This window comes from Medicago sativa, chromosome 3 (genome assembly GCF_051527215.1).
Source record: "Medicago sativa cultivar Bolivia chromosome 3, Bolivia_mono, whole genome shotgun sequence".
NCBI lineage: Eukaryota > Viridiplantae > Streptophyta > Magnoliopsida > Fabales > Fabaceae > Medicago > Medicago sativa.
In genome coordinates, this window is record NC_140751.1 from 67,298,860 (window position 1) to 67,310,179 (window position 11,320).

At 31.1% G+C, this 11,320-nt stretch overlaps 1 protein-coding gene across 2 annotated transcripts; it reads left to right on the plus strand.

Annotated features, from left to right (window-relative positions):
• The first annotated feature begins 513 nt into the window (after positions 1-513).
• On the plus strand, positions 514-9,744 carry LOC146939374 (putative LRR receptor-like serine/threonine-protein kinase At1g06840). Of its 2 annotated transcripts, XM_085757461.1 has the most exons (20): positions 514-699; positions 907-1,057; positions 1,924-1,995; positions 2,298-2,369; positions 2,696-2,839; positions 2,984-3,055; positions 3,168-3,239; positions 4,982-5,056; positions 5,310-5,378; positions 5,506-5,574; positions 5,668-5,739; positions 5,835-5,921; positions 6,171-6,239; positions 6,365-6,849; positions 6,931-7,089; positions 7,330-7,613; positions 7,744-7,795; positions 8,057-8,307; positions 8,759-8,893; positions 9,207-9,744. In XM_085757461.1, exons 1-20 carry the CDS (start codon positions 585-587, stop codon positions 9,471-9,473), a joined length of 2,772 nt encoding a protein of 923 aa, XP_085613587.1. In that variant the 5' UTR covers positions 514-584; the 3' UTR covers positions 9,474-9,744. The 2 variants fall into 2 exon arrangements, with proteins under 2 accessions (XP_085613587.1, XP_085613586.1); XM_085757460.1 differs by having other exon boundaries at positions 6,365-7,089.
• Positions 9,745-11,320: the final 1,576 nt, after the last annotated feature.

Here is an 11,320-nt window from a genome sequence, read left to right on the forward strand (position 1 = left end):
TACTGACTTATAATCATGTTAGAAATTCCAAGACATGAATTTATATGATTTTTAAAAGGTACTTCACATATAAAACATTTACAGAGATTAAAAATTATATTATTTCGGTAGAGGTACAATTTTTGGCTCATATGTATGAAAAAAATTCCCTCTCAATCGATTGAGAGGGAAGAACTCATTTTATGTGTTCTTCCGCAGAGATTAATCAACGCTAAACAAGTGTGAAAATTTCGTACCAATATATTCATGGTAACCGAAAAATAAAAAATTATGTTATTCTTAACTTATGTCGTACATCTTCACACAAAGTCAAAGTCGCTCACACCATTTGTGATCAACAACTCCTCAATATTTGTTTTATCAAGTTTTTTCAATGTATCAAGTACAAAGTTGCAGCATTGAAAGGGATGGTTTACCTTGTCAACCACACTAATATTTTCTGCTACATTGTTTTGGCGACCCATTAAAAGAGAGACTAATATAAATACCGTTAGTTCTTTCATTTTCACCTCTATTCCCTTTGGTACTAATATTACAATATTAGCTGCAAAGTTAAGAGTGCTAGTGATTTCTACTTTGCCGGGATGCATCTTTCAAAAGGTTGCTGCAAGCATGGGGTTATCTTCATCATCTTATGGTTCTGCTTCTGTTTGATACCGGCAGCGGCACAAGTTATCAATGTCACTGACCCTACTGAAGGTTTGTATGTTTGAACTATTTTTCTTTTGTAGGTATTTCATGGTTGTTTGGTTTCTACTTGGGACAGGTACGTATCTAAGTGAATGTTTAGATTCACGGTGAGTTTGATAGAATTGTGATAAACCATCGTCGTGGATTTTGATATTTCAGATCCAACATAATTCCAAACATACACTAAAATGTTTTAATTTGAATTGGTATGCGCAGTGTTAGCATTGAGGAGCATATATGAAAGTTTGAAGGATCCAAATGGACATTTGAAGAATTGGAACGATGGCGACCCATGCTTATCTAGCTGGACAGGAGTTGTGTGCTCTAATGAAACAATAGAAGAAAACTTTCTACATGTTACAGAATTGTATGACTTCTATATCTTCCACATGACATATTATATTTCTGTTTTGTTGACATATATTAACATTTAAAATTTGATACCGAAAACATTTTCAATTTTTAAACCAAAAATTAGCAAAATATTTTTTTTTTTGAAGGGGAACTAAATTTTTTTTAATTGCTCATCAAATTGATAAAAACAAAAAAAAGAATGATAAACAAAATAATTTTGAAATTTTAATATTATAGAGATTAAAGAAGGTTATTTTGCATATATTTACTTTGATGGTAATTTTTAATTTTTTTTTTTAAATCGGGTATCAAAAATGATTTTTCAAGAGACTACTTAAAAAGTTTCTCATTTGAATGAGTTTTTAGATATTTTTATGTTATCATTTTTTTAATGTTACAATCACCAAACGGATTAAAACTTCTAAATGTTATTTTGTTTGATAAATGGTTTTTTTTTTTCACGAAAAAAATTGCAACAAATAACTCTTAATAGCATAGTCTAGATCTAAACACAAACTAACATGTTTAGAGCTTTCATATGTACCAAGATAACAAACAACATTAAATAATTATAATTGTCTCGGATGGACTCTGTCAAGAAGTATTTGGATTAAAGTATCATTTGTACAATCCAAATATTATTGTACCATATCAGTTTAGACATAATATTTTATACAAGTACATATCATAAACATCCTTGTCATAATACTTTGTACAAGTACATATGACAATGTGTTTGCTTCAATTACTATCATATGTACTTGTAAAATTAGAGCTTTCATTATGCTTTTTAAAAAAATATTATTGTACCATAGTTTTGACAAGCTATCAATATTCATATTCATGACTCTATATTAAGTTTGTTTTTGTTGATTGTAGGGAACTACTGAAATTGAACTTGTCTGGAAAATTGGCACCAGAAATTGGCAACTTAGGTTATTTGAAAATATTGTAAGACTGACTCTGAATTCAAGATATTAAAGTGAATATTTTCCATTTAGCAATTGCTACAAGCCTCTTTTATTTGAGGAGTATAGATTTTACTCATTTGAGTGTTTCCACTTTACACCGATTTGCAACTTTTAATTTCATTTTTCCTTTGATGATGATGATGATGATGATGATGATGATGATGATGATGATAATAATAATAATAATAATAATAATAATAATAATAATAATAATAATAATAATAATAATAATAATAATAATAATAATAATAATAATAATATACTTTTCTGTTTGTTTTAAAGGGATTTCATGTGGAACAATATAAGTGGGACAATTCCTGTAGAAATTGGCAATATCAAATCTTTGGAACTCTTGTAAGTTGAGCCTTCAATTCCCTATAACATAACATTTGTTTTATTAACATTGTAATCCTCACTCTTTGTAAGCATAGTAATATATCACAAACATCTTTGTCATAGTCTGAATTTAGAATTGTATCTTTTAAATAAATTGATTGAATGGTTCAAGTTAGATGATATTATTAACAAATTTGAATGGTTATATAAATAAATAAAAGAATGGTGTTTTTATTACTTCCGATCGAACGTCAGATTACTAAAGTTTCATTCTTTTAAGAATCAGAAGACTAACAACAAAAAAGATTAAACAACATCGTTAAATACTGTTTTATTTTATGCAGGTTCCTAAGTGGAAATGAATTAACAGGACCAGTGCCAGATGAACTTGGCTTTCTTCCAAATCTACGTATAATGCAAATTGATGAAAACAAATTATCAGGACCTATACCTTCATCATTTGCAAATTTGAACAAGACAAAGCATTTGTAAGTTTTTTTTCTTAATGTTTTAGTTTAAGAAACGTCTCTATTTATTTCTATTTCTCTATCTTTTTATTATTGCCAAAAAATGAGAATGAAAATAATTAATGTTTTACTATTATTATATTTTTTCCCTTAATATTGGAGCAGTCACATGAACAATAACTCCCTTAGTGGTCAAATTCCACCAGAACTTTCCAAATTACCAAGCCTTATTCACCTGTAAGTTGGTATTTGGATATTTTTAACATGATTGCAATCATTAACATTTAAATTTTAATTACATGCTTACATTATATTATTTTGTTCACACAATGTTTATCTTGATTTGCAGCCTTCTTGACAACAATAATTTATCAGGAATTCTTCCACATGAGTTATCCGAGATGAAAAACTTGTCTATACTGTATGGTTTCTTATTCTGTGTATAATGTTTTTGTGACATAGAATATATATGATTCTAATAGACATGCATGAAACATAAGTTTTTAATACTCCCTCCATTCCTTTTCTTTTGATGTTTTAGAGCTTAAACTTTATTCCAAAACTTTTGATGTTTTAGAATATTTAATACTTTTTATCCAATTTTACCTTTGTTGAAAAACACACTTTGAAAATTGGAAGTTTAAATAATAAATGCAATTTGTTTGGTGAGTTTCAATAATTAAGGAGATTAGAATTTTGAGAAAAAAAAAATCAAGGAGTAAGTAAGGGTATTTTAGTATAAACCATACAATTATTCCTATAATTTAATGATTCCTTAATATTTGTGCAATCACCTAAAACATCAAAAGAAAAGGAATGGAGGGAGTAAGTTACTACTCCCTCCGTCCCGGAATATCTGACCCATTTACTAAAAAAAAGTGTCCCAAAATAACTGAGTCATTTCAATTTTCAATACAACTTTCATCATTCCCAATATAATATAACTCTAATTAATACTACTTTCATCATTCCCAATTCAATATATTCCACTTTCCCCTTTATTTATACATTTTTCTTAATCTGTGTGAAAAACCAAACTGGCTCAGATATACCGGGACGGAGGGAGTAAATTTTACCGTGAACAAATAATATTAAAATATGAAGTCATCTAATAATATTTTTGTATAAAGGAAAGTTTATGTAAGAAGAGTATAATGGCTGATTAGGGTGGAGAAAACTTTAAAGATTAAGTGCAAAATACTTTGGAGTGACGATCTTAATTACATAAATTAAAACAAATATAAGGGTAAAATATTGGTGGCTCAGATATACCGGGACGGAGGGAGTAAATTTTACCGTGAACAAATAATATTAAAATATGAAGTCATCTAATAATATTTTTGTATAAAGGAAAGTTTATGTAAGAAGAGTATAATGGCTGATTAGGGTGGAGAAAACTTTAAAGATTAAGTGCAAAATACTTTGGAGTGACGATCTTAATTACATAAATTAAAACAAATATAAGGGTAAAATATTGGTAATACAATAGTGTTATCGACAAATCAAATACATCTTTTTTCAGTAAAAAAATAAACATCTTTTAGAAAATTAAAATAAAATTGATGGGGACATTGTTGTATTATATATAAGGTCGAGGTTCTAACACTGAATTCTTCACTTATTCAATTCTAACCCCTAGATTACTAAAAAAAAAAAAAAAGACCCAAGTGGGAAGAGGCGTCAACGAACGCAACATCGTCCATTAGTGTTGATTTCGTGTCACGCTTTAGTGGTATGTTTGATTCATGGTGAATTTGACAAAATCTCGGCGAAGGGCTGTGATTTTGCAAAAGTTATACTTTAGAGCTTGGATAAATTTACGGCGGTCCAATGATTTTTTCAAGCTCATTGTGATTCTAAACATACACTTGTATTTCACTGCCCCATGAGAAATTGAAAGAGAGTGGCATGTTATAATAAGTTGATTTGAGCTTATTTACTCACATAAGAACTAGTGAGACTATCAGAGGAAGTTTATAAAAATAGCTTATGACCCGTCCTTAAATTATTTGGTTGTGAGAAGTGAAATTGCCAAGAGATGTGATGGAAAACAAAGGATTAATTATTTGCCAATGGAAACATGCTTATAAATAATTGCTTTGCTATGTAATTCTTGTAGTATAACCTGATTCTTAGTGTTGTATTGGATTATTTTCTTTGCAGCCAACTTGACAACAATAACTTTGGAGGAAATAGCATTCCAGATTCTTATGCCAACATGTCAAAATTGGTGAAGTTGTAAGTCAATTTTGTAATCCCTTGTTTATAAGTAAGTTTTGCATGCTTTTGCAAGTTGAAGGAATGGATTTGAAGGTCTAGTTCTAGAGCTTTATTCTATTTTTTTTTTGTGTGAAGTATCAATTTGAGATACTAAATCTTTGTGATTAATTTCTCATACTATAGAAAATGACAATTATACAAAATAGAGATAGTATTAGAGCCAAGTTTTGACTATCTTAATGTTGTTTGTTACTTTGTTTATTGGTATTAGGACCCTTAGGAATTGCAACTTGCAAGGACCAATTCCTGATTTTAGCAAGATACCACACCTCCTTTATATGTAAGTTATGCATTAAAAGAAGTGATTGTTCCAATCAAAGTGAATATTTTGATGTATATTTTTGAAATAAAGTCTAATGTAAACTCTAATTGCATTTATCAAACACTAATTATTTTCCATATTTCAGTGACCTCAGCTTCAATCAGTTGAGTGAATCAATTCCTCCTAATAAGCTTGGTGAAAATATCACAACCATGTAATAATCTCTATCATTTTAGTCATTTTTCTCTATTGTTTATTGTTCAAGATAAATGCACTTCTAATTTGTGACCATTGGGGTTATGTGCAGTATTTTATCAAACAACAATCTTAATGGAACTATTCCATCCTATTTTTCTAATCTTCCACGTCTCCAGAAATTGTAAGTTGTTTTTCTGTTTTATTCTTTCTTCTTCTACGTAAAATCATGTTATATGGATTTAATTTTTTATTTACTAATATCATTCTTTGTGTTAGGTCACTTGCAAACAATTTATTAAGTGGAAGTGTTCCTTCCAACATTTGGCAGAACAAGATTTCAAATGCTGCTGAAATATTGCTATTGTAAGACGTGAAATTATAAATTCTACAATATTTCTCCTCTACCTAGATGCATAGATTTCAGCGTGCGTACGAGTAATGAGTGTTTGGTTTTGCTGAGGAATGTGCAGTAGCATAAACACATCCTTATATTGATGTTCATGATACAAGGCTGAAAGATTACCAGTATAGTTGCTTTATTTTTATTCCCCTTTATAGTTTCTAGTGAGTATTAGCTTTTATTTTTCTGATCCTTGGTTTCTAATCTTGCAGAGAGTTGCAAAATAACCAATTTGTAAACATATCAGGCAGTACTAATCTTCCTCCAAATGTCACACTCTTGTAAGTTTCTCTAAACTTTTTGTGAAGTTCATGCTAAAATCATAGTAGTGAGAGTAGAAACTTTCACAGTCTTTTGTCTTACTTTGTGAAGGCAAAGATTTGAGCATTAGATTACTGAATTTCAGGCTTGATGGGAATCCCATATGCTCAGATAACACAGTGAATCAGTTCTGTAAAGTTGAAGGAGCTACTATTGACACAAACGGCACATCTCCAACTATCTTCAGCGACCCTTGTCCGACTAAAAAATGTCCACCTCCTTATGAATATTCTGTAAATTGTTTCTGTGTGGCTCCATTGATTTTTGGTTATCGACTGAGAAGTCCTGGCTTTTCTTATTTCCCCCCATATTTCAATACTTTTGAGGAATACTTGTCTTCTAATCTTAAGATACATCCCAATCAAATAAGCTATACATTTGAGTGGCAAGTAGGACCTCGAATCCTAATGATCTTGAAGCTTTATCCTGAATATGTTGATGACAATAGTTCTCATACTTTCAATACAAGTGAGGTCCAACGGATCAGAAACATGTTCACCGGATGGACCATTCCTAACCGTGATTTGTTCGGGCCTTATGACCTTATGGATCCTGTTCCTTATAATAATGGTAAGTTTCAGAAACTGCTTTTAGTTTTCATGGAAGCTTTTTCTCGTATGTTTGTCCTCATACTTCTTAATGTTGTTGCAGGGACTGACACCTCTTCAAAATCAGGCATAAGCACGGGTGCATTGGTTGGTATAATCTTAGGCTCAATTGCATGTGTAATTTCGCTGTCTGCAATATTTACTCTTTTAATCTTAAGAGTAAGATTAAGACGTCATGATGCAGTTTCCAAACGAAGTCATTGTGAGTTTCTCCTTACTATGAATCAACTTCTTTCACTTGCCTCAAGTGAGGCCCTTGTCATGATAAAATATCTTGATGTTATTAATTATGTGCTACTCTATCTTATACTAAACCAGATTTGAAAACTATTTAACTTTTATCATTATTCAAGTAGTCTTAGTTAATGTTTTCACATTAACCTTTGGCAATGTCATTTGGTATATTATTACAGAGTTTATTAATACAGATTTTTATTCACAGCATCTAAGATATCAATTCAAATTGATGGCACAAGAGCCTTTACTTATGAAGAGTTGTCCGCTGCTACAAGGAATTTTGACAACAATGCTCAAATTGGACAAGGAGGTTATGGGAAGGTATATAAAGGTATTCTTTCAAATGGGACTGTGGTTGCCATAAAACGTGCACAACAAGGATCACTGCAAGGCGAGAAGGAGTTTCTTACAGAAATATCAATGCTATCAAGGATACATCACCGTAACCTCGTGTCTCTGATTGGATATTGTGATGAAGAAGGTGAACAGGTAACATTTTGTTTCAAAATTAAGAAACTCCAACACTAGCTAGATTTCATTTTAGTATTTTGTATCATTGTGTTGGATTCTTAATGTAAATTTTGGAGTTTTAACATTCACAAATTCCGTTGACTTGCAGATGCTGGTTTATGAATTTATGCCGAATGGCACACTAAGAGACCACCTTTCTGGTACATAATATGCTCCAGTTTTCTAATATACTGAATTTGTCTATTAAACTTTTTTGGTTTCCATTAGATTTTACTTATTAGTAACAACAAAGTTTGTGTCATCAACTATCTTTCCCAAAATACACATGAATGGTTTTATTTTATATCTCTAACACACCTTCTCACACAAGACCTTTTTACATTTGGGACATCGACAATGATATTTGGATAATGTTATTTTTTTTTGTTGCCTCTCATAGTATCCTTAATTTGTTACTACAGTTACATCAAAAAAACCTTTGACTTTTGCTATGAGGTTGAAGATAGCACTAGAGTCAGCTAAAGGTCTCATGTATCTACACACAGAAGCCGATCCTCCAATATTTCACCGAGATGTTAAGTCTAGCAACATATTATTGGACTCTAAGTTCACTGCAAAAGTGGCAGATTTTGGACTTTCACGGCTTGCACCAGTTCCAGATATGGAAGGAATTGTGCCTGGTCATGTATCTACAGTAGTAAAGGGGACACCGGTAAGGTTTTCATAATTGGACTTGGCTTTCTAAACAGTGCATGTTTTATATTAGGTACAAAATTTAGCAACCTCATATTAGGAGTTACATGGTTAGATTAAACCAACACTAGTCCACTACCCGTCTAAAATGTAAGGTTAGATGGAATATGGAGTGAAAGGTGAAGAGAGGCTGAAATAAGATTTGATCAGATAGATATGATAGGGTCGTATTATTATATAAAACACTAAAACCAGTCTATACTACTGATATTGATCAAGTGAACAACATGGGCTAGCTTTGTAGGCCATGTTCAGCCTTGCTTTAGTCTGCTTGTCTAGTTAAGATGGAGTTCAACAAATCGTTTCACAAAAGTCAGAACAATGAAAAATCCAAAAAAAAGTGTATTCCATCGAAGATTTATTTGAGAAATTTTTGTCTTTATTGTTCTCTCATTGTTTTAAATATGCAGGGTTATCTTGATCCGGAGTATTTCTTAACTCACACATTGACCGACAAAAGTGATGTTTATAGTCTCGGTGTTGTATTTCTCGAGCTTTTGACTGGGATGCAACCGATCACACATGGAAAAAATATTGTTAGAGAGGTATTTGCTTACACTAGTCTCCCTCAACATTTCTTATGTCATGTAAATATTCCTTTATTGACCTCTAATCTCTTGAGATGTCAAAATAATAGCGGAATTGGATTCACTGAACACGCTATTATGCAGAGTCATAAATCTTGAGTGTAGGATGATGATCAGATGTCTTATATTTTGATTTGTCTTTTAGACCTAATTTGGCGAAGTCATATATGAGTCGTTTAATCCTTATTCAGTGGTTAAGATCACTTGACTGCTTGCTTTCCGGTTAATAAAAGAGTGTTTGTCGCTACCACATTTTTAAATCTTTTTTCAGGTTAATGTTGCATACGAGTCTAGCGAGATATCTTCCTTTGTTGATGAAAGCATGGGGTCTTATCCATTTGAGCATGCAGAGAAGTTTTTAAATTTAGCCTTAAAGTGTTGCGAAGATGAGCCAGAGCCGCGTCCTAAAATGGCGGAAGTGGTTAGAGAACTTGAAAACATTTGTTCTGTGATGTCAGATTCAGATACCATGAGAGATACATCTACAAGCAGTGGTGGCAAAACAGTCAGCTTTGTTAGCAGTACAACTTCATCCTAAGCCATAAAGACTACTTTTGTATCAAGAAATGTATAATGTACCTTTTCAATAGAGTAATACTAAACGTCAATCCCATATAGAACTACAAAAGTTGAATACTATTAGCTTTAGCAATAATGTTTGATTTAGTGTGTGGTTTGTTATTACCCTGCAAATTAAATAGTGAGATCATATGTAAATGCATTAGTTTCTTTGAGAGATTTCCAAAATATATGTTTAGAAGCTTGCATGTTTATAGTGGTTGAATAAATATAACTTTGTACATTTGATACATGATTGCAAATGACAAAATGACTTGGTCAGTTGGAATAAACCTTCTTGAAGGGGTTCAGATCATAAATAATTTATCGAACTCAACATAATTTTATAAGTGGCTAATTCATGAATAACTAATGCAACGATACAAGATGATAATGTCAAAAACATGGTGATTAGATCTTGGTATGACCGCCTTAGTTAAGGTATGAACAGTAGCAACTTCATTTGCTTGTTGCTGAATAAAAAGTTTGAGGGACTACGAATAGTGGACCTACGTACGATGATCAATAATAGATAAAAACTCCGATAAACATTATTTTGAGATATATATTTCTCTCACACACGCATATTTCATATATCCTTTTCAAAAGTATTTAATTATTTCATGCAAAATAACTTTGTATCAAAACAAAATCATACAAATCAATTTTACACGATATAATCCACTCACATTAAAATCCCAAACCAAATTAAACCCCATGGGATTAGGTGCTAATTTTCACCTATTCTAGTTGCTAAAAATATCATGTTTTTGGAATACCACTTCTCAAAGGCATAGTCTTAAAGTGCACTTCGAATTGACACAATATCGGAGAATTTTCTACGTGTACATTTAAATTTATGTGTGGGTAAAAAGTTTGTAAGTGAGGCTCTATCCACCTTCCAAATTGCTGCAAATACCCCTCACCTATTGGAAGCTATCTTCCGATAACAATTTTTACTCTAAAATGTTGTGAATTCGAACAAAGTCACACCAATACTTGATGTGTGGAGCAAATAAATGGCAACCAAAACCAAAAGAATTAATGCAATAATAATCTTGAAGCAAAGTAAACAATAATATGAAGGAGGAAGGAGAAGAAGAAAAACACTCAATATTTGTTTACCAAGTTCGGTCCTATAATGACCTACGCTGTGGGAGAGAGCAGCTCTCTCTGTTACACAAAGATTGCAAAAATAATTACAAGAATTAGTATTCAAACATAATTCTACCATTTCATAAATCTCTTTTTGCGACCAAGAGACTCTATGATTCAGTATCCTAGAAGGTGAATCCAAAGATGATTCTCCCAACCCTAGAGATCTTACTAAGAGAAATCCTAAGAAATATCTCTTTACCTTAGTTTTAGTGTTAGAAGCAAATTCCCTTGTTTTTTCCCTTTTTAAAAATAGAAAAATCATATTTTTATATAGGGTTAAATATGTTTTTAGTCCCTATAAAATTGAGGCTTTTTAAGTTTAGTCCTTACTTAATTTTAATAGTTTTTTTAGTCCCTACGAAAAAATTATGCACTCAATATTAGTCTCCGTTCAATTCAAATCTGTTTAATTTATGCTTAAACTCTTAAGTTTTTGAACAATTTTTTGTAGACGTGTTAAGAACATTACTAAAAGTTCATCCACAAAAAATTATAGCAAAATTTGATTTCTACGTCCAGTTTTTATTACTTTTATCTTTAAGTTTAGTCGTTTTAAAAAATTCATATTTAATTTGTTTCATGTTAAAAAATTCTAAATTTTAGTAAATGAACCTTTCATAGTGTTCTAAACTTGTCTCAAAAAGATCGTTAAAAAATTTCAGAGTTTAA

What these genes read in the sequence shown, in the direction of transcription:
- LOC146939374 (XM_085757460.1), top strand. Translation starts at nt 585, where the DNA reads ATGCATCTTTCAAAAGGTTGCTGCAAGCATGGGGTTATCTTCATCATC. An exon ending in ATGTCAAAATTGGTGAAGTT is followed by an intron (nt 5,057 to 5,309) that starts GTAAGTCAATTT and finishes TATTGGTATTAG; the next exon opens with GACCCTTAGGAATTGCAACT. An exon ending in GTGATGAAGAAGGTGAACAG is followed by an intron (nt 7,614 to 7,743) that starts GTAACATTTTGT and finishes GTTGACTTGCAG; the next exon opens with ATGCTGGTTTATGAATTTAT.